Here is a 23,658-nt window from a genome sequence, read left to right as displayed (position 1 = left end):
TTCTCCACCTTTCCTCTTGCTCTGTCCTTGGTCTCTTGCCAACAGCCTGTCCAAATGTCCTCTTCCCTGCTGCTTTTTTTTTTTGTTTTTTAACTAACTCTCCTTTAACTCTGTCCTTTTTCCTCCTCCACCACTTAAAAGGACTCAAGGCTTCAAACCAGACTCTCGATATACCTGAGCTTGACCTCTCCAGTGTTATTCTCCTTATTCAAGACAGGTCAGCATCCTTCCCTCTCAAAACACTGACCTGGGAGTGTGCATCACAGCGTGTCGTGTATCAGCAGCCTGTTGAGTTTTCCTGTTTCTGGGTAATTTTTGGAGGCACTATTCTGTTAACACACCAGAGCGAAGGACCTGGTGACCTTCCGTTGTTTAATTGCTTTTTATCAGTTATTTGAGAAATTCAAGGGGTATTTTACTTACTTTTTTTTTAACCTGGCCTCCCTGGCTCGCTGGAGGAATCTGGAATATCAGAAGCATGGCGTATTTGAGGGGTTTATAAGGCTCTGAAATCACTGTGAAAGGTGGAGAAGAGGCTGGAGAGGGAAGTCTTGAGGGAGTGAATTACAGGAGAAAGGGCAGAGAAAAAGCTAGTGAACTTAAAGGAACCTGTTAGGCTAATTTAAGCCACAGTTTAATTCACTTTAGGACTTCTTGACAGTGATGGCTTAGAGTGCAACTTCACCTGAGTGCTGGAGCGAATGGTTTGTTGTTGAACCAAAACCCATCTGGCTTTATGACTTTGCTTCCTCCAGCCCTGTGGAAACAGCCTCAGCATCTACGTGAGCTGGAGTGATGTTATTCTCACTGTGTTCCTTCCCAGGGTGCCTCTCTTTTGATGGAGATGTTTTTAACAGGAGACTGGATTTGTTTTTTCCACGCCTAAGAGTAGGGTATCTGATCGTGGTTGTCAGCTTAGCGTTGCTGAGTGAGCAAGGCTTCCTCTAATCGAACAGGCACCAGCCTTTGGGAGCGAGCCAGACGCTGCCATCCCCTGACTTTACACCCAATAGTACACGTTACATTAAATTTTGCAGGGGAAGCTGCTTTACTCCAGCGCAGTAAATTTTTTTCCCCTTTACTGTTAATTTCTTCTTGGGCTGCCTTTGCTTTCTCACTGGTAAAATGAATCCTTGCATCTCAAAAGAAGGGAAATGCATTGGGTAATTTGGATGGGATATCCTCATAGGGAATCTGATTGGATTGAGTTTTAGACTTCACATCTCTCATGTTTCGAGGATGCTCAGGCCTGGCCTCAAGTTGTTTAAAACAACATCTTTTCTGCTTTCTGTGAAAGAGATGCAGCACAGGGGGCAGGCAGGATTCGCTGTCGGGCTGTGCTGCCTCCATCTGTGGAGCGGTGGGGTGGCTCTTTCCTCCAGGGAACCAGGTTTGGGACTGCCCTGTCCGAGTAAGGCACTTTAATGAGGTTGTTGACACATTGGAGGGGATTCACAAAAAAAAAAAAGCCACTGGCTTGCAGGTCCATGATGGATGTCTTGGAGCGATGCTTTGTTTAGATTGTCAGAGCTGGTTAATAAGTAACAGGGTCAGAGTCTGCTGATGCCTACGTGGGCATGAAGTCCCTGGCAGCAGCCTGCTCTGTGAACTAGAAGCAGAGCAGTGATGATCTCCACTGCCATGTCATGGGTTCACTGGATCATAGGTGCAGCCAGCTATGGGGAGGGTTTGACTACTGCAGCAACTGCCTTAGGGAATCCCTAAATTTCTAACAATTACCTTCTGAATAGGTCTGGGCCAGATCACAGATGGGGTGCTGGAGTCCGGTGCGGGAACACCTGCCCGCGGCCGTGTGCCTTAGACGGCCAAAGCGCTCCTGGTTGCCTGAGGACTGAAATTCCCTATAGGATTGGTGCAGGAGGGTGGGAATGATAGAAAACCTCCCAGGTGTGATTCAATCCATGCCAAAACAGGTGCCCATCGCTAGCCTCCAGTGCTGGGCACTCAAGGGTATAGGTAACTACTCCTGTCTTTTGGGCTTTGGGATTCAAGGTGGGAAGACTAAAACAGCAGAGGCCATTCCTCGTCAAAAGGGTCAAGATGTGCCAGTTCTGTAGCTGTTGGGTACCATCTGTCTGGGAGTGGGCCACGAGCTCTGGGTGAGCTCTGGGTGACCATGTAATGATGTGCAAACTGAGCAGGCAGGTAACACTTACAGGTGACTAGCGAGTTGCCTCTTGGTTTTAGGCACGTGTGAAGACCAGTTGGTGCTGAGGACAAGGCAGTTGGGGTTGGTGTCTGGCAGCTAAGTCCTGTGTGATTTAGGAGGGCTGAATCTACGGCTTAACCCATCAGCTCTCTGCCGATGAAGCTGGTTGATGTGTTTCTTCTGCCTGCCGTGCTCTGTGGAAAGGCGGCTCTGAGAACGCCCCTTGGACCGAGCCCAGTGGTTGACATGGTCAGGAGAGGGGTTGGTGGTTGGATCCCAACCAGACTTAGTACCTGAGCTGTCCCAGAGACATGCCTGAATGATTCCTGCCTGTCTTAGCTCGCCAGGCAGGAGCTGTCTGGTTGTGTTAGCTGGGTAGAGTGCTTGAACTCGTCAGCTCTGCCAGAAAAGAGTCTAATGGCCCTAATCCAGTTTCACACACTCTGTCTCCGCACCTCTCTCAAGGCTCAGTGGCCTTCAAGAGGGGCATTGAAAACCACTTGGTAGCAGATTGCCATTATACTGCTGGTTTTGGCTGTGCTCCTCGGCTCAGGTTGCACTGCAGGGATTAGGTCTGCACAGGGAGCTGCATCAGCTCTTGGGCTCCAACAGATACTCTAAAATGACGTAAATCTACATATGGAGCTCGGCAGATTGCTAAAACTCAAGTCCTGGTTTGCCTTTGCTAGGTTGGGCCAATGTTTGTGGGTTCCTTGTCATCCCTCATTGGGGGGGAAATCACTCCCAGCAGCTGAGCTCCTGTCACTGGGCACCACTGACAAAAGTCTGGCTCTGCCTTCTTTACTCTCCCCCACCAGACACTTGTACACATGGATAAGATCCCCCGAGCCTTCACTTCTCGAGGCTGAACACTCCCAGGTGTCTCGGTCTCTGCTTGTATGACAGGCGCTCCAATCCCTTAACCATCTTTGTGGCCCTTTGCTGGACTTGCTCGGTATGTCCCTGTCTCTCCTGTACCAGGGAGCCCCAAACTGGATGCTATAGCCCAGATGTGTCTCACCAGTGCTGAGTAAAAGGGAAGGATCACCTTCTTCAACCTGCCGGCAAAGGTCCTCCTGGTGCAGCCAAGGAAGCTCTTGGCCTTCCCTGCTGCAAGGGCACATTGCTGGATCATGGTCACCTTGGTGTCCACCAGGATTCCCAGGGCTTTTTCTGCCAAGCTGCTTTGCAGCTGGGCGGCCCCCAGCATGTACTGGTGTGTGGAATTGTTCCTCCCCAGATGCAGGACTTTGCATGTCTCCTTGTTGAACTTCATGAGGTTCTTGTCAGCCGTTTTTTTTCCAGCCTGTTGAGGACCCTCTGGATGGTAGCATGACCCTCTGGTGTATCAGACGCTATTCCCAGTTTTGTATCTTCCCTAAATTTGCTGAAAGTGCACTCTACCCCATCACCCTGGTCATTAGTTAAGGTGTTAAACAGTTTGGGCCCCAGTATAGCCTCTGGGTTACACCACTAATTACTGGCCTCTAGCTGGAATTTGTGCCACTGATTACAATCCTTTCAGCCCAACCATTCAGCCAGTTTTCAATCCAACTTGCTGTCCCCTTATCTAGCCCATAGTTCATTAACTTCTGTGTGAGTATATTATGGGAGACAGTGTCAAAACCAGATGATGCTCCAAAACAGCTCCAGCAGGGTAAGGGACCTCTGCAACTCATCTGGTCTAGCCTCCTGCTGTAAGGCTGACTAGGACCGAACCCACTGTTTCACTTCCAGAATTTTTCCCAATCTGTGGTTTCTCTGGAGGGCTGTGGAGAGGTGGCAGTGGAAACAGAGGTATGGCAGGAGGGGGAGATAACCAGACGGTGTATTGAGGCTCAGCCCAGAAGCAGGGTGCCTGGAGGAGCAACATCAGCAAGTCTGTTCCCATCAATGTCTGTGGCCACGTTCCTTTTCACCGTCTTGTTTTTATAAGCAAATGCAGAGTGGAAAAATCTGTTTCAGCACAGAGCACCAAGGGGGTCTGTCACAATCTTGCACTTGTTTGCTGAGGGAAATAGTTTTGGGTTTATACAGAGTGGACCAAAAGCCAAGCTGGTGTGGGCACCTTCTATCCCTTCATTTTGACCTGTAAAAATTCTCTAGGGAAAGTTGCGATTTGACATTCCTCTGTGCGACAACTGGATGACTTTTGGTAAGTGGCTATGGGGATGGCTGGAGAGGAGCTAGCTCTGCCTGGCTTCGGTGTCCAGCTCCCTCTCGTGGTATGTCTCCAGCACAGCCCCATGTGCAGTTGGGAAATCAGAGCAAATATTCAGATGTCTATTTTTTTAGAGGGCTCATAAACAGCAGTTCTCTGGCCCTGGCACTGTCAAAACTCCCCATGCTCCGAGCTTCTGTAAGGCTCTGGATACTGCTGCTGATGTAGGCTCCCAAAATAAACAGTTCTAATGCACACACATTACTTTCCTCCTCTGCCCACCTGCTCTGGAGACCCACTGCCCTTTCTGTCCAGCTTGACATGCTCTCAGGACTTGCCTTCTCAGTCCATGCAGCTTCAAGAGTGCATAAGTGCTATCTGGAAACCTACTTACTGATTAAAAGCAATAGTCTCTGTCTCCTGGGATAGGAGTGGGCCAGGAATTTGTGAAGAGCGGGTTGCAGATGTCTTGTGGCTAGAGTAGGGCGTAAAAAAGCTCTACACTGTCATGGAAAATAGGTGCCAACTTTAGGCAGAGGTTCAGACTTTCTTCCTATAAGCTAATGCTTGGAATACGGGAGTGCTGGGTTAGCAAATAACTCATGTCTTTTAGTTGCAGATTTTTCAAGGTATTTGTTTAAAACATTGGTGCTAGTGGGAGTGAAGAATTGCTTGGAAGTGAGCTAGTTGGCCAAGGCCAACACATGCCAAGGACTGCACTGGTGGTTCAGCACCTAGGTGATGATGAGCTGCGGCCGGGCACCACTCCATTCACTAGCATAGAGGTGGCCGTGGTGTCCACCACAGAAAATGTCTCTGAGACCCCGAGAAAGGTCAGGTAGTCATATGTCTCAATGAAATACAGGTCAAAGAAAAACCAAGTGCATTCATCTGGCTGGTTCCCCTTGTTTGGTTTTGTGTTCCCTGCTTTGTTTCCAAGCAGCACCATCACTTCTCTTATCAGCAGTGGGCATTTCTCTAGGCTGGCGTGGATGCCTGTGGAAATGACATTGAGTCGCAAGCACCTATGGGACCTCCACTGGAAACCGTTCTTTTCACCATCATGATCCTAACTCCGATGGCTTACTATGGCAAACTGGCTCCCAAGATAAGGTGCAGGAAGACACTGGGCTCTCGTATGGTCGTCTTCAGCTTCAGAGAGCTTCAGATGCTCTCTTCTCTCCCTGTTGTGTGCATCTGTTCTGGAGGATGGAGTTTCAGTTCTGTCTGGCTCTTGGTATGATCCTGTTTGTTTCTTTGCCCTGGGACCCAGGAGCTGGTAGTGAGAAAAGCTCTCTGCTTCATGCCAAGAGTCTGAACCTCAGGGCTGCTTGTTTTTCTGGTAATCTGTAGCATTGTAGACTGGATCAGTCATATTGAAACATCCTGAAATACTAGAGGGTTTTGGAAGCCTGAGGTTAACTGTATTGATGTATTTCAGAACAGGAGAGGACATTGCAACTCAAACAATTCTAAATTTCAGCTTCAAACCCCTCTCCTGTTCTCCTGGCTCCAGGGAAAAGCCCAAATCCAGAGGCTTATTTTCCAAACCTACCTCAAGACAGCAGGATCCCCATAAGAATGACAAAGCTGGCCAGACTTGCCTCATTTTTAGGACACAAGGCAAGGTGGTTTTCTGCTGCTTTATCTAATTTTGCAATTTCAGAGTCAGTTCACTTAGCTTCCCTGCATCTAATCTCAGCTTGGTAAAGTTTCACGCCCTTTCCCCTTCCTTTGCCCTGATGGTAGGGGTGCGAGTCTCACCCAGGACGTGCCTGCTTTTAAGGAAATAATCCATTCTCACAAACATGTAGTTGTAGGATATGAATGTGTTAGGCCTTAGCAAAGAGCGGAATACCATAATAGTTCCAACAAGAAACTCTTTCAGCATATAAATCCCAGTGATTACTATTTTCTTGCCCAGTAGTTCTTAATAGAAGTGGAAGGTGCTGTACATGGCATGGGTTGCAGCTCTGATCAACAAGAGAAAGAGGACCGGTAGCATCCAGAAATGAACCAGCAGACAGTAGGAACAACTGAAAATTAATAATCAGTGCAATGGATAGAGGTAGAGTTACACTGGCTGTAGATGCTTATGGAATTTTGCAAGGAGTGCTACAGAGCAGCATTTTCACGCACACACACACACACAAGCAAACATAAATCCATTTGCAGTAAAGATGCACTTTTCGTAGTAGACAAAAAAAGTCATATGTGTTGGATAATTCAATTTCTGGGCACGGAAAATGCCCTAAACAGGGTTTAATTTACACAAGTGAAATAAACTCACTCGGCTACAGTAAGAAACCATCGCTGGCTGATAGTTTGTCATCATCTTTGCCTCTCTGGTTTTCTCCACAGCCAGGAAGTCGCTGCCTGGTTTCTGGCGGAGTGGTTTTGCAGAGCGGAGATTTGTGGATGACAGAGCAACAGAGCTGTCAGCACTTAGTTGAAATGAGGGAAGTGTGGAGGAGCGAGGTCAGGTGCAGGCTGGGGTGCCGTGGAGCAAGGGGAAAAAAGACTCCAGATCATCCCGAGCTGCACGGGTCAAGGATGTTTCTGTCTCTCTGTCTTTGCCTGGTGCAATTCAGTGCGCAGCACAATTGGATTTGCAGCTGCTGAGATGCGCTAAGCAGCCTGAACCCCTGTGCGTTTTGGGTGGGTGAGGTAGATGGATGTTTTTGGAAGGGCTCCTGCATGTACTTGGTGCTTTAAACCTGCTGTGCTGAGTGAAGCTGCACATTTTGGGAGCACGGATTTGGGTGTGCCTCAACTGTCTATGCAAAGGGCTGTCCCTGGAGAAGGAGGTAACGAAGCGGCTCCATGGCAGCTTAAGCTACTAAATGCACGAAGGTAATTGAGTGTGCTCAGGAGCTGCTGAGCTGTAGTTGGAGGTGCCCAAACTCATTCCCAGGGAAAATGTGGTGGAAGAAACTTTTGCTTCCCACAGAGCTATCCCCAGTCTTCTCATCCCACCACTGGGATGTGTGAATTCCAGCTGTGGCAACAGCTGCAGGAGTTTGTAAAAGACCTCCTGAGAACTGTAAAATCAACTGCAATCAAGGGTTTGTTTCCTGTTTGAACTCCTTCCATCTTCCAAATTAAAACACACCCTTCTGTTGAAGGGGGAGTGAGGGACAGTGTTTGGCAAACAGATCTCACCCTCAGAGTGGTGGTAATTCTGTAACCCTGGCAAATGCGATCAACAAAAAAAGGAGTCAGCCCGCAGCGTTGGGGAATACGTCTGTCATTCCAGACTGGAGATATCTGGCATGGACAAAGCACAGAGCAACTTCCCAGCAGCTGGAAATTGTAGGGACTTACCTTATTCGGATATGTTGTAGAGTTTGGGGCTTTTCAGCTTGTAGTGAGGCCCCCGTGTTGCCGGAGTGCCCCTCTGGAGCATAAAGCCCTTCCTGATATTTGCTGGTGGCTGCCGGGATGCTGCCTAAGGGCTGGAGGGGACCCCTGCTCTCCCTGTGTCTGACAATTTCGTGCTCCTATTTGCACCCACCTGTAGTTGCAGGTATGGAAAGAAGAGGCTTTGACGTTGCAGAAGGGCTGAAAAACCGACAATATTTATTTTAAGCTCACAGCAGCGTTGGATGGGGCAGGGAGAGAAGGGCCCAGGCTCTGCTGCAGAGCAGCTGTGGCAGCTTGAGAATGGAGACCAACAAGGAAACCTGCTCAGTGGCACCAGACTTTAACCCATCACGCTTTGCCTGGCTTTTTCTTCCCATGCGACACTGCAGCCGCTTCTCCTCATCACTGTTTGAAAGCATAGCAGTGGGTTTTCCAGCCCTAGAGCTTTGGGTATTCTCCCTGGGCTGAGAGGTGTCACCATCTCCTATGGTGGTCTCCCTCTGTGCTGCTGTTTCTGTCTGCTCTGGACCCCTGTACTACGTGGGGGGGTTGTTTGGTCTCAAAAAAGGTCATCGGATGAAGGAGTCAGGAGGTAAACATCACGCTTCAGCAACTAGGATGCTCCAGTGTGGATGGCAGCGTGGCTCTTACCTCTGCTGCAAATAATGTCCACTGAGAAGGCAAATCCCTCCCCTCCGCATTCCCTCAGCGCAGCTTTGCTAATTGTTCATGAAGAGCCATTAACAGGTTAGTCATTCTGGAGTCATCAATACCCAAGCCAGGACATCTAAAGCACTTGCCTCAGCTTTTTTTGTAAGAGGTTCTGTGACTGATCTTATCAACAGAAGCATCTATGTCTATGGGAGAAGAGCTGGGAACGTCCTCTCAAAGAGAAAAGTTGTTTTTTTTTTTTCTCTTAGGGGGTATGGAGCAAATAGAAGAGTAAGAAAAATGACATTTGGAGCAATAAAGTAAGCATTTTACTTAGAACCGCATAGTATAGGTACTGTTTTTACATTGGACTCCAGTTATAACAGAATAGATGGTCTTCTCTGTTCACTGGGGAGGTATCTTGCAATTCCTTCGTGTTTCTTAGACCGCTCCCATTTGCTGCTGCTGTTCAGTTTTTGCAGGCAAATTTTCAAGAGGTTGTTTTTATATATGCTACTGCTAGGCCAGGCATTGATTTGTACAGGAAAAATTATTTCATTCATGTTCTGTGGAAGTGAGCTGGGTGGAGTGACTGCTCTACCTACAGAAGAGGTTTTAGGTTTTATGCTGCCTTTTTTTTTTTTTTTTTTATGGGCATATTTGTTTTATGTTAGATCTCTGGAACTGTCTCAAAATGATTAGTCCCATTGAAAACTGTACATTTTATTTCACTTAATGAAAGTTTTTTATAGAACTCAATAGAGCACAGGCTGTTGGGCTACCATTGATAACTTCAGTTGGTGCTTTTATTGTCTACTGCTCCATTCCAGGAGACACTTGATTTGTCTTGCCTGTTTTCAAGAATTATTAGTACTGGCTATAGTTACTCAAATCTTTTGATTAGCTAGAGACTTAATAAAGCTGTTTATACCCTATTTTTTATGGACAGCTTCAGCTCTAGAAATTGCTTTACTAATTGATTTCAGGATGGATTTACTTGTGGCTGAGGAATTAATGTCTATAGTGGCTCTTATATGACAAATTCTTTCCAATAGCTATATTGTGCTTGGACTTCACTCTTAATTTTAAGAAAAAAAATAATATGCTTGGCATAACTAACCACAGTTGAGGTTTTTCTTAAAAAAATATGGTTCTAGCAGTATTTTTGTAACTTTATGTTGCTATTATTCAAATCTTTCTCTAATGCTGGACTGTGTATGAGCTAAATTAAACTGTGCAGAGCGGACGGCTAGGTATAAGGAAGAAATGTTTTACGATGAGGGTGGTGAAACACTGGAAGAGGTTGCCCAGAGAGGTGGTGGATGCCCCATCCCTGGGAACATTCCAGGTCAGGTTGGACGGGGCTCTGAGCAACCTGATCTAGTGGAAGATGTCCCTGCTCATGGCAGGGGGGTTGGACGAGGTGACCTCTAAAGGTCCCTTCCAACCTAAACCATTTGGTGATTCTATGAACGGGTCCTGCTAGTTTGCACATGCTTATAATTTCATTGACTGCTGCAGAGGGAAGGTGTTCAGACAGCTATGTATCACCTCATGTGTCATTCTGCCTTTCTTTGTTTTCTCTACAGCAGCAGTAACATTGGGATGTCCCTGATCTTGCAGCCTGTAGTGACCATAGGAGGCTGCTTTTCTACTAGCATTGGTTTGCTGGCATCGTGGCTCAAAGGGCAGCTTGTTCTCCTGTGGCTCTCTGCTTTCTTCCCTGCCTGCTGACACCTTTTCTGATGGTGTCTTTGCTTTTTCTGGAGTCACCATGCAGGAATAAGCAGCTGCACGTGCAGCCTACAAATACTGTTTAACACTGGCTGAGATTGTAGATCCATTTGCAGCAGCCCTCTGTGATAGCTTAAAGGCTTCACTGTCTTTGTCCAGTGCCTGGGTCCCAGGTTGTTTTTTTTGCCAACCATCTGTTTCTCCTAAATTAGCGGTTTTCATCCCTTGCTCTTGTGTTACAGAAATACACCTGTGCCTCTGGGCTCCTGCTGCTCGTCAGAGCTCAGCATCTCCGGGAGGCTGCTGGGATTTGCGTGGGAGGTTTTGACGCACTATAGTGCATTTGCTGCACATCTGCAGTTGCACATCTGCAGTTGCAGATCTTCCTCCCTCTAATAGACATAGGTCAAGTATCGAGCTGTGGTCAGTCCCATACCTCTTAGTTTGCCCTGGGCCAACAAAAATCTCACTGCTAACATGTCAGGCAGACTGCTGGGATTCTTGGTCTTTTATTAATCTTCAAGAAGACTTGTGGCATGTAGGAATGCCAGTTCGTTCCCTCGGTGCTTTCCTGGAGGGCATTTGTAAGGTCAGGTTCAGAGGTTAGCCTGAGGTCTAAAATGGGACAGAGATATAACACAGGTGCTCGTCTGAGGGTGGTGGACCAGGTTATAATGGCTACAAAGCTCCCTCGATCCCTAAATTTTCAGTAATAGGGTGATCTTGGCTAGGGAAATTTGGAATTATCTGCATGTGTGAGGCTGTCTTGCCAGGTGGAATCTCAAATCTGTTGTCATCCAGAGAGGGGGGGAAGGAGGACCTAAATTTTACCAAAGTCCCTGAAATGGCCTAACCTGTTTAAAAAGCATCTGAACATACTTTTATGGCACAGGTTTTGTCTCCCAGGCTGAATTCAGTCCTGGATGCTGCTTCTAGGGGATATTTAGAGGGGCTGGCAGCTGCTTGTGTTGCTGGTCTTTTGGTTATAAAGACACGAACAGTCCCATAAGCAGCACCCAGGCTCACCTTTTTTAAAAAGGTCCAAGTGCTGGGTTAGAGCTGGGCTCCCACCTGCTCAAAGACCCTCAAACGAATCTGCAAAACAGCAGAAGCAGAAAGGACAGCATCTGATCTGAATGTTTGTGGTTGCATAGTCTCTTTGGATTTTAAATCTTCAAGTCCTTTGGGTCTGTGATTTTTAAACCGATCATGTGAAATGACTTTAGAACGAGGAAGCCTTTCTGTCAGGCTTGTTTTGGAGAGGTTTTGGAAAAGGTTCGCAAGAAAAGTCCTCTTTCGGGCAATTGGCCCCTGAAGGACTTGGAGGAGGCATAAAGTGGCAGCGTCCTCCTCGCACCTTATGCATCTTAGAAACCAACCCCCAGGGAGAACGTCAGCAAGAGGGTTCTCAGCTTCCCGTGACTAACTCTGATGATGCCTCATGAGGTTTCTCATGAGCCACTGAAAACCCATGTGAAGATCCCTGTCTGACACCCAAGAAACATCAAGGGGAGCCTTTGACTTGTTCATTGCTCATGAGTTGATGCAAGGGAACTGCTCCCCTAGGAAAGGCAGAGAAAGAACTGCAGTAGCTGCCACCTGCAGTAAATGTTTATCTCATTCTTTTACATGAAGTTTTCCTATTTCCCACTGGATGCACGTAGGGATTCAGACCTGCTATCCTGCATTCAGCAGGAGAGAGATCTTCTATTTGTAAGACAGAAAATTATGCAAGGAAAAGAAAAATGTTTGATCATTGCTGGCTAGTCACTTTTCTAGTCTGATTAAAGCATATATATTCATATATTCATTGTCTTGGCACTTAATGAGAAGTCAGGAGATGGCACCAAAAATAGTATGCACTTTGTAAGAATATTTACCTGTGTATGTTGTAGCTGTTAAAGGGATTAAGAGGGTTAGACATTGACACAAGAAAGGAAGAGATCAGTCTGTTTATTCCACTTTCAAATATACATGTTCTTAATTTGAAGTGCAGCTCTTGATGTAGTTCTTACATTATTTATTGTTGTTAGATACCAATGCCTTCTCAGCATATTTATTTTGTTAAATTGTATGTCTGAAATTAAATACAGCCTCTTGTCAGCTTTAATGTTCTTCTGCCTATTCTTATAATTATTATTGATAAGAGGTGACTTTGAAGTTAACAGCCTGTGGATTGATAAGGCAGGCATTATTATGTTACCTGAGTGCTTTTTGGAAAGCTTAGCTCAAGGGCAAATCATCTTTCCTCCGGAGCGTGGGATGCTGAATCCCCAGCCTGCAGACTGCTACTGAAGGTGGTGTTTGTGGCTGTGGTGTGCTTGGCTGGTATCTGAAAAAAACACCCCAAACCTGTACACTTGTGGACATTTGAAATCAGTAAGCGTGGCGGTTTTTGGGGGTGCACAGGGGGGTGCCTCCTGTGCTTATTTTTGAGTCACCGGAGGGTTTCTGCTCCTTTTGTTTCTGCTCTTCTCTCCGGCTCTCTGATGCTCTTCTCTTCATTCTCAGGTAGTAGATCCGGTTGGCTTCTGGGTAGGTGACTTTGCAGAGGGGAATTTTGTAGATGGCTGGGTTGTCTGAATTTATCAGCAAAAAGAGAAGTGCGGAGAAGCAAAAAGGCCAGGTGCAGAGTGGCAGCCCAAGCTGGAAGGGGAAAGGACAGACAAACAGGTGCCTTTTGGTACCTCTTTTTGCGTGTTCCCTTTGCTTACTTCTGCCCGTTGCTAAACTCTTGCACTTGAGAAGCTGGAGAGCCTGTCCTTACCGTGAGGACAGTGTGAAATGGAACGCATCTTCCTGACCCCCCCCATACAGGATCCCCCATTTGGATCCAGAGGAGGATGCCCAGATGCAGGTGGCTACGTGGTGGGGGCTACATGTGAGCTAGGTTTCTGCTGGGCACTGGAGGTCTGGGAAGCTCCTCGGCTACCAAATGTCAATTCAGCTGCTCACACAGAGGTATCTAGTTTATCTGAAATGTATGGGGCTACGTAAGGCATCCTGCGCTGGGGACCTCAGTCCTTTTGGAGATGCTGCTGTTGGTGCTGAATGGTACTTGGCAGCAATATTGAAGCAACTGAGTCAGGCTCCAGAGCTCTGCTGACTGTAATGAAAGCCAAGACACCCAGCTCACACATAGGCATTTAAATTCCCTAATAAATGAGCCAAATCCTACCCTCACTGTCCTTTAAGATATAATGTACTCAGAGTACTGTTCACACATATTCGCCATCCTCAGTGCCCATGTGTTACTGGCATTGCATCCAACCCGCAGTCCTGCTCTGTGATCCCCACCTCTTGACCTGACTTGGGGTCTGCCAAAAACAAGATTACAGGGAGAAAAAGTAGATGTCCTTTTTTCTGATGCATCCCAAAAGCAGGTGTGCTTAACAAAGCAACCCATCTGCAGGGATCTACATGGTACTGAGTGGATGCCAGATGAATACATTTAATGCATGAAGCTGCTAGGTCTAAATTTGTTTTCTTTTAAGTTACTAAATCAATTTTATTAGAAGTATGGTTTTGCTTTAATCCCTCAGATCTTAAGGAAGAAACAAAGCTTGGCATTTCTGGCTTCACCTCATTCTTGATCTGTCCAGATATGACGATTATTTATTTAAGAGAACAGTCTCCCCTGCATTTTAGTTCTCATATCCAGATCAAACTTAAATAATATCTGTGGGTAGGGTGGGAGAATGACCTTGGAAGAAGTAAGTAAAAATTTAGACCATTGGGAATTGTTCAAAAATATTGCCTGCAACTAAGTATTGCATCTCAAACCATATGCTGTTGCTGGAATTCACATATACATGCACAATCCCACTGTGGATAACATGCTCCAAAGGCCTTTGAAATCTTATTATAGCTATAGAGTCTGCAAGGGCACAATTAAACTGACACAGAATTTGTACAAGACCTGCCACTGGCTACTACTTTTTCTCTTCAGTGCTGTCAAAACTGATGGAGATTTTTGGGGCATTTCCTTAGTATTGTATCATAACAAATCAAAATACAGTTAAAACAAACAAGCAAACAATCCCACAAAAAAACCCCCAAACCCCAAACTTACCACAGATAGGGCATTAGCAAAAGCTGCTCCGGAGTAGGCACAAAATAATGCTGAGAAAAGAAGACCAAAGACAGCTCAAGGTGAGGAAAGTCTTGCTCATCTCTCTAAAGAAATTATCAGAAATAGTAATACTGTCCAAAGGCACCGTGAAATATCCTCCCAGCTACATGATGTGAGGATTAATGTTAAAATTCAACAATTAGTTAAAATGCCCCGGTGCTGCCTCTGGCCACGTGGACTACATTTGGTCCTACCTGCTCTGTAGAGATGGCTGGTGAACGAAGAACGTGGTTTTGTCAAGAGTAGCTGATGGTGGTATTTCTTTTATCAATTGGCACAGCTTGACCTGCGTGCAGTGGGGGATTACAGAAATTCTCCACCAGTGCCCGTCCTTTGGCTTCAAACCGCAAGCAGTTAGCAGTGACCCTCCTGGCCCCAGGATGACAGAGGTGGCAAAGCAGGAGGTAAGGCACCCAAGGGCAAAGTCAAGGAAGGGAAAACTACTGAGCAATCCAGAAACCGTGCTCAGGACAGAAAACTATGGAAATGCAAATAGTTGGAGGCTGGGTGAATCTTTATGGGAATTTTATATATGCTACACCGTTCTTAAACTCTTCCCGTAGAGTCTGGGTTTGGCTGCTGTTGGAGACGGGGGTCTTTGGGTAGATGGATTTTAAACTGACCTTGTGCAACAGCTCTTTTCTCCTGACACACTTCCTCTAATGATATATATAGTTACAAAAAGGCTGCTTCTGTGAATCTGTTGAGTTGCTAATTTGTTAAACTTCTGCTCATGGCATAGCTTGTGCTCCTTTCACAAACGGTACTTCCACCGTCTCCAGATGTTTTTAAGTTATCGGGGCCTAAAGGCCCTTCTCTCTGCAGTTGCATCTTGCACGTCCAAGCTCAACTCATGCCATCACAGAAATAGCTCGTGCGTAGTACCTAGTTTTGCAGCAGAACGGCAGCTGACTCTAAAACCTGTACGACTCGTAGACTGCCTGGCTGCATAAATTTTTGTCTTCCCTTTTTGTAAAAGATACATACCACAGGCAAGTGACAGCAAATGAGTCTGCCAGGTCAGGGCGTAGAACATGCCCCCCATCGCAATGCAGGCGAGCGCGCAGTTGTAATTGTGTAAGCCAAGGTAGACGCTGTCAAATGGTGATGCAATGCTCAGCGCTGCAAGACAAAAGGCAAGGCTGTGAGGTCAGGTATGAGAGGTATCTGCAGGAGGACCCGTCACTTGCTGGGAATCCGTCATCTCTTCCCAATGACATCTAGACAAATTTAACTGTATTTGCGCTTGCGTAACATGGACATGCAGAAAAAAGGATGAAATCAAATGAATGAAGCTCATTATTTCACAGCTCTGATAATGCCCCTAGGGTTGGAACTTGGCCCAGTCTCAAACATTTCTTTCAGGCAAAACTTTCTGCATATGCACTTGAGTGTGTTGTAGTTAGTTCCCCAGCTGACGAGGTGAAGGATCCAGCCAGAATGTAGGAGGACCTTCTCACCTGAGTGTCCTTCTTGCAGAAAGCTGTGCTCACGTGTACTGTTTAAACCTCATACATACCCTGATCTTGTATATCAGAGGCACAGCTGAGAGTCTTCTGTGGGAGTAAGCAGAGTTTTCCATCTCTTCCTAGTGACCTTTGCTAGATGTTGTCTAGTTACTAGAGGTGGTCGCTCCATCAGTGCTGTGCAAATTGTCCACTGGGATGGGAGCTGAGGGTCTGCTCCAAATCTCACCTCACAGGTACTTCTGCAGGATTTCTCATAGGCTTCAGGATTACCAGTAAAAAGGAGAGCACAATATGTAGTGCACAGGGCACCTTCATGTCACTCTTAAGATTAATACATTTCCTGCTATAATATCCTCATTTGTCTTCTGTTTCATCACCATGCTTATCCCCAGATACTTTCCCCTGACCTTTCTCTTCTAGATTAAATGTCAGACCTGTACAAAACTTGCCAAATGCTCTTAGCCATACAAATTGTGGATAGTTTTGTTTAAAAACACCAATAGGAAGCAGCTCACATCTTGTACAAAGTGCTTCAGAGCACAGAGAACTTATTGTTGGGTGACTGTGCCTTTTCCAAGGTTGTTGTCTCAGACTACACTTATTCCACCATTTTTTTTTTTATTACAATCGGTCACATAAGTGGCATTAATCTTGTTTAACTTCAAGGGTCAGATTCATCTCTCTTAAGATTGTTTCTCTGGTTAGTGGAGAGACAGGCCATTTTGAGTGGCATTCATTTAGCTATTTTTACAAATCTGCAGCAGGATAAAGTGAACTGCATCCTAGAAAAGTCTGTTTCTTTTCATTGACTGATCAGCTCTGAGGCAGACATCTGCTTGTGGTGGTAATTTAAAACACTTGTGGTGGCAAAAGATCAGTTCTGAGACTATTTATCTGGTTTTCTTTATAATCATCTCCATGGGATTCATCACATCCAATGGCAGGAGGGTTAAGCAAGGTAGAATAAACCACCTGCCCGAGTTAAAAATCCAGTAACAAATTTGAAGCTTAAAGAAAATTTGCTTCTGTTCTTGCCTTCACCATGTTTTGTGACCTTTAGTAAGATGTTCCAAATTTAGAGACAGTTTCAAAAATGAGAGTGTTTTCCCAAGTACATCCAAGCCCGTGCAACTGTAAAGTCCAGACAGAGTCATATAATGTCTTGAGTCAAGATACCTTAGTTACAAAAATGACTGGTAAATATTTCTTACCTGCAAACATCCCCACCGTCGATCCAATTGCAGCATGTAAACAAATAAGTGGGGAGGAGATAAGTAAAGCAACAAGGATGATGCCTCCAGTCCAGGGGTTTTCACAACCATACACTTGACCAACGCCGGCTGGGATGGATTGTAAGAGCTGCAGCAGCCGGTAGAAAAGGGCATGTTATTTTATCTTTGTACTCAGAAGGACACGGCAGTTATTTTGTCCAAGCTATTGGGTGAAAAGGAAAGGAAGGAACCCTGGCTCTGAGTTGGACTGCTGGGTAAATGTGGGCACTCATGCCCTTCAAACCAGAGTTAGTTCACTGTTTAGTTTGAACTTTATCAGTCCAAGATGGACTTTTATTTCTTTTGGGATGGTAGTATGGTGGATGGGGTGTTGGGGATTGTTTTCTTTTTTTTGGGGGTGGGGGGGGGGTGACTTTAGTGGGGGAGAAAAACGGTAACATTCCTGGCTGTACATATCATATAGCCATTCTGCCCCACGTTAATTGTTATCCAGAGCTGAATGCCTTCATGCTCACCTTTTTAATAAGATAACATAAACCTGTTGGTGTGAAGCTTACCAATGGCACATTGATTGCAGACCAGGTGATATTGGGGACTGAAGCTACAGGCTTGATGAGGGTTGTAGGGAAGAAGGGGTTGTAGTGTCCTGTGGCTGCCAAGTACAAAGTCACCGCAATATTGAAGGGCAGAGTGAAAACAGGAAGGTCCCATTTACTGAAGATGGATCCCAAAGCACTGGACAGGATTGGACTGAGAACAGGAGAAGACACACAAGTATAACTTGTTCATAACAATTATAGTGGTGAAACAGATCTACCACTTTGGTCACAAGCTCGGGTATATGCAAGCCAATGCCATTCCTTTTCGAAACATCAGGTACTGAATACCTTAATATATTCGTCTGCATCAGACAAATAGTTGCAGAATGCTGTTCATCTTTTTGCAACGACTGTCACATCCATTCACGGATGGTATAAACTCCGCACCCTTCTCTCAGGAGAGGTGGCTGGTGTGCAAGCGCCCTGCTAGCTATGCTGAGCTCAGGGAATCAGTGAAGAAATGCATCCAGCACAGCATTTAGGCACGGATGGAGAAAGGTAATCTGGCTTCTTATTTGGTAGAAAAATCTAACAAGAAAGAGAAGAGCAAATTTTGGGAATGCCACATGAAGAACTGTGGAGAAGTTTAGATGGTTTGAAAAAGCTGCTGTCTTGAGGAGGCAAGAGGGAGCTGGAAATTACCTAATTTGCTTTTTTATTTATTTATTTAAATAGCTTGAAGGATATCAGAAGATGGTTCTGGAAAAGAAATAAAGCAGAGGAGGTGATCAAAGAGGATGGAAAATCTTCCATTAAGATGGAAAATATTTACTATGTTCGACACTATTTTGGGGGAAGGAGGACTCCTTAGGACATATGGAGCCTGACAGAGTGTAAGACGAAGTGACCACTCTAAGAGAGGTGTGAAGGGTGTTGTGCCAGGCATGACCCAGACCTTGGTTGATGTTTCTGCTTATGTCAATGAGACTGAAGTTGCTGTGTGCTGCCCAGGTACCACCCAAAATCATACGGCATTTTCTGAAAACTGAGCTTAGTTCTTAAGAAACGTGATTGAGTATATTTAGCACGTAAAGTATTTGGGGTGACCCTCAAAATATTTAGAGACTGAACACTAAAAAGCATGCAAACCTTGAGATACCATGACTTTTCCCAAAGTTCTTGGCTGTAGAACCTGGGATATAAACTTCGCCAGATTTGCTTTCCTCAGGACATTTCCAGACTGCCTTATTTCCACTTAAAGTGAGTGTCCTGCATGAATGACTTTGTGGGAGCATATTGGCAAGATAATATCTGTTTTTTATGGGGCCCACAAAGCTTGTGGAAGAGAGTGAATGGCCAGGTCCTGTCCTTGATGGAATTGGCCTGTGTTCTGCTGCTTCCAGCTGAGCTTTTCTGATATAAGTGAGCTCTTATGGTCAACCTCCAAGTAGCAGTGGACATCACAAAGTTTACAAAAATTCAGTTTAAAGACTTGAATTTTTCAAGAAGCTGCATTTGAGTCCTAGAGGGTCATTAAGCTGGTTCTAATAAAGAAACCCCACCCAAACTATGTGGCATTTCAAAAGCAACATCTTCAGTCCTGTTGTGTAGATACTATCAGTGAAAAAAATGCTTTGTTTTCCCTGTATAATCTCAGATGAAGCCTATTCTTTTATGACAAATTTGGTTCCCAGAGCAGTTTACAGATTTCCTTGCTTGTAGCTGTAGGAAAAAAAATCAGCACTTCAGTGCAAACGGTGTCCTAATTTCTGTGCTGAAATACAAAGCTTCTGCCAGTTATATATCTTGTCAGAACAAAAGGAAACAATTAAAGAAATGCTGACTTCCAAAGCTGAAATTCAAAGTATCAGTTGAAAAAATCACTGAAACGTCTAATTTAAAAATCTTTCAGCTCTACCCTTGAGTCTTGTGAACTAAAAGAATGAAGAAAAGTTTGAACAAAAGGCCCCAAGGAATTCTGGCAGACAAGACAAACTAAACATTCTTGCAACATGTCCTGGGTTTTGAGAGGTTGCTGCAAAATGACCTTTGCTGAGAGTGACTAAAGAAATAAAATATGAAAAAGATCTGATCTTAAAAGCAGTGAAATGCAATAATGACTTGCATCTTATCACTAACAGTGATTAAAATGTGACTCTTGAATTAATTTCAGTTAAGGCTGTTAAATAGATTCTGCAGTGCTGTTAGGGTCCATATTTAGAAATGGTAAATTTAATCCTGAAAGGACGTTGTCTGGCATTCGGAGATACTTGGAGGAATTAATTTTGCTCACGACTGGTTGCGTATCTGAGAAGGGGAATATTGAATTCAGCCCGAGGGAGAGCACCGGGTCAGTTCAGCGCCTGGCTGAGGAAGAACCGTTGCGGTGCTGGGCACGATGACATCCACCCTGAATGTGTCCTGCCGATGAGGGCCATTCGCAGAGCGTTGAATTGGGGCTGCTGCTTTGTCTGTGTGCTATAATCAGTGCTTGCGCACTCAACCTCCTACCAACGTGCCTCGCAAGCTCTGTGCCTCAATGAATATCTCTTCCCAGTGCCACCGTGGCTGGAGCTGCTGGTGTAGGGGACTGGGCAGAGGGGACTTCCAATGTGTTTTAAGCTGTATGTAGCAGGACTCCTCATTCTCTGAGAATTGTCCCTAGGAGGAGAAGTGGCACTTACCAGGCCATTGATGTAACAGCCACAGGAGGAAGAAGCCACCAGAAGTAATCCCCTTTGTCAGAGAAGACGGCCATAAGGAGTCCCACCAAGATCCCGTTATAGCCGTGCAGCCCAGCTGCAACGGCTGATCTGTGACGGAAAGAAATGTTTGCAAGGTAGCAAGCTGTGCTGAAGGTGGCCTGTCACAGGGACCCACTGAAATTCAATTTATAAGTGTCCTGCTCCTGGTGAAAGGAACGTAGGGGAGGGAGGGATGAACAAGTGGTGAGGTTGCTGCCGTATTGCATCGCACTGGCGTGTGGAAGGGGAGAGTTTGGAGATTGTTGGATGATGATGAGCTGGGGTGGTCCTTGTGACCCAAAGGACCTGCGTGGTTGTGACAGTGGCTATCCAAGAGAGATAACAGTCTGCTCTCAAAAAGACAGCCTACTATGGGGACAGGCCAGCTCTTGACCACAGCTCTGTCCTCACCTAACTGCTTCCAAACCACCCATAAGGAAAGCCAATCTGCTGTCTCTAATGTACTCAGATGCGGGGCTATGACCCGTCAGAGGGTTCCCGATATCATAACGATCAATTTTTATTAAGTGCCCGAACGTGAGGTACCACCTACCTGTCCTGACTGAGGGCCAGCGCAGTTAACGTCGACACGGTCGTTCCAGTACAGCCTGTGAGCAGGCACCAGGGGCTCTGGATGAAAAGCCCCACTAAAATAATGAGCCCGCTGAGAGGGTTGTTGACAAACATCACCTGAGAGGTGCCTCGCAAGATCCAGTCCACCAGCTGAACCATTAGGGGCTTATCTGGAGGAGACCAAATAACAACGTTGGCAATAAGGCATCATTTCAGCAAAGCGTGCTCATCTCTACAAGTCGCTTTCTGGCCACAGAACTGAGGCGATGTATCAACGGGACTGTAAAACCGGTCTCTGATTTATTGCTGTCTGAGCATATTTTGCATCTGGCACTTGAAAAGCTAATAGGGATGGACTGGGCACTGCTATAAAGTTCACGGAGGGATTAATAAAAAAGTGGTTTATTTATGGTGGTCAAAGAATAGTCTTTCTTGCATGGTAGATTGCTTAAGATTCTGCTATAAATTTAATGAGAAGATAGTCCCTTTTTGGTGTATTATTCAGATGCAGAGAGCAACTTAGGCAAAGACTGAAACTAGTTTGTACGTGGATAGGGAAATATGAAAAGGAAAACTTTTGCTGTTTCAGTGACCCAGAACATGGAGGTATACTGTATATAGGAGATGGGGTCAAACTGTCAAAGGTGTCTAAAAAAGTACTTTGGGAACCGAAGAACCTAAATTAAGAGACTAGTTATTATAGCTTCGACTGTACTCAGGGGAAAGAGGCATTTCCAAAGGACAAAGAGCCATTGCTCTTCAGAGAAGACTGTTGAACTTGGACAGAGCAAACGGGCACCAAGTTGGGGTACCTCAGGTGAGTGCAGGGGGGAGGTGGGATGCGTGGGGGGCTGAGGGCAGCCTCTCTGAGGGCATCTATGTACAGTGCTCCTAGTGATGTCCGTGGGCAGAGGAGGGTCTTTAGCACTGCAATAACTTTTTGCTGCTGGCTCTTCTGCTGCAAATTGACTTCAGGTCTTTTTCTGCCACGTTTCTGGGAAAGGTGTAACCGTTTCTGTACTGCTGTGCATTATTCAGCATGATGCAAGGAGAATAAATGAGAAAGAGGGGCTGCTTATGCGTACAATATGTATATGCATATGTCTGTGCAATATGTATATGCGGCTTTTGACTTCTTAAATATTTAAAATTAATTCAATTAGTTTAGATTGTTAATTAGACACAGCATAAAGTACCAGACTACTTTTTGAATCTGGGCAATGACATATTCCTAAAAACTCCCCTCTCGCCCACTCCCTCCCTGTGTTGTATTTACAGTCGAGGCTCAGGTTTTGCTTTCTGATGAGAGTAGCTTAAACAGAGGATCTCTGAAGGGCCAAGTACCACGCTGCATCTCTTCAGCATCCCTGGGAGAGCCCTCCCAAGAGGCTGGAGTGCAAGTTGAGGGATGGCTTCACGAGCATCCCTCAGGCTGTGCATTGTTGGGGAGCCAGGCAGTTACAATCAGGGAGGAATGAGTTCCTTAGAGAAAAATAATCAGGCTTTTCTGGAATAATGATTACTAATATTTGGTGTTGAGCTATGAAATATATCAGCAATGGTCTTGGCTTTAGACACAAGTATTAACTGTAAGTATTGAAATATAACCAGTGGGCAGCGGCCAAAGCTTTTCAGGACATTCAATAAGAAAACATGGACCACTAGAGTAAAGAGAAAGCAGGAGGAGATGATTCCCTGCAGCTGGGGACCACACTGCCAGCCTGCTGAGCTCCCTGGCTGGAGACACCTCAGCTCACGTCCTCCACCAACGATAGCCACTGCACAGCCTGGCTGTACACGGCCGTATCTTATTTCTCTCCTGTTGCTGGAGTTGTACTGCTAATGAACCTAGCCTTGACAGAGGACCCACAGTCTTACAAAGCCTCTCAAAGCCCCAGATCCCTAATAATTCCGGGTAACGTGGACCATCTGCTCGTGTATTGTTCCTGTCTGGACAGTAAACCTTTGAGATCAGTACTTGCTTTGTATTTTATAGCGACATAACAGCCACAGTGCTTATTGCTCCCCCAAGGCTGGTAATACAAGAGCCTTTGCCCACACAATCAAGAGTCAAGTCCCCATCGTCAGCCCACACGCGGACGAGGAGACAGTCGCTAATCTAAAGCACTTACAAACAAGACTAAATCCCCAGCCCTGTCGTGTGATTCTGGGCACCGCTATAAGGAACGTGATGCTAATGACACGTAACTGATTAAGTGCAAAAGATGTGTTTTGCCTGTGCTGAATTATGCCTGCAGCCATGGTAATGGCAAGAGGATGCAGTGAGATCCCCTTCCCGAGGGTAAAATGATTTGGGTGAAGAGACCAGAAGTTTGCAATGAGCTTGGACCATGCCACCTCTGCTCTGCCTCAGGGATGAAATGGCCCCTCGTCTCATGCCCCAGCACTGAAAGTACTGTTGGCAATACAGATGTTCCCAGCTTGCTCTTTCTAGCCAGAGAGCCCCAAACACATCCCTCTGCTCACTTTTCATCCACTCTCCATATTCTTTCATTTCTCCTGTGAGATACTCGAAAACTTGGTGGATGCGATTTCTGCTTCTCCCCAGCAGGTCCTGGGCTCTTGGCTTCTGCTCCGCATACAACTGCCTCTCGCCGGGATGTTCAGCCACAACGATCTCTCCAAGCTCCATCTCTTTTGGGTGGTGGGAAGCGTTAACTGTAAATCACAAAGCCCTCCTGTTAGAAAACCTTTTGGGTTGTGCCCTGGCAACTTTCTGCTGTATTTTAAAGCCCCGTGGTGATACCCTTTTTCAAAGATGGAATGTTTCATGGAGAAGGGACCTGCCTGAACCACTGCTGAGAGCGGTGTGCGCTGCTGCCCACGGCAGTGGTTTCTCCTCTTGGGGATGAGGACCAGGCAATGACCC

At 45.9% G+C, this 23,658-nt stretch overlaps 1 protein-coding gene across 1 annotated transcript; it reads right to left on the bottom strand.

The window, feature by feature from the left end:
- Nucleotides 1-12,013: 12,013 nt before the first annotated feature.
- LOC128137532 (urea transporter 2-like) lies at nt 12,014-23,421 on the bottom strand. The gene is made up of 8 exons (XM_052778547.1): nt 23,256-23,421; nt 20,749-20,938; nt 20,136-20,264; nt 17,470-17,662; nt 16,892-17,039; nt 15,199-15,333; nt 14,152-14,201; nt 12,014-12,725 (listed from the first exon to the last, which is right to left on the bottom strand). Exons 1-8 carry the CDS (start codon nt 23,419-23,421, stop codon nt 12,456-12,458), a joined length of 1,281 nt encoding a protein of 426 aa, XP_052634507.1. The 3' UTR covers nt 12,014-12,455.
- Nucleotides 23,422-23,658: the final 237 nt, after the last annotated feature.

This window comes from Harpia harpyja, chromosome Z (assembly GCF_026419915.1).
Source record: "Harpia harpyja isolate bHarHar1 chromosome Z, bHarHar1 primary haplotype, whole genome shotgun sequence".
In the NCBI taxonomy this organism is placed as follows: Eukaryota; Metazoa; Chordata; class Aves; order Accipitriformes; family Accipitridae; genus Harpia; species Harpia harpyja.
Note: the sequence above shows the minus strand (reverse complement) of the source record. Positions and strands in the feature narration are given on the sequence as shown.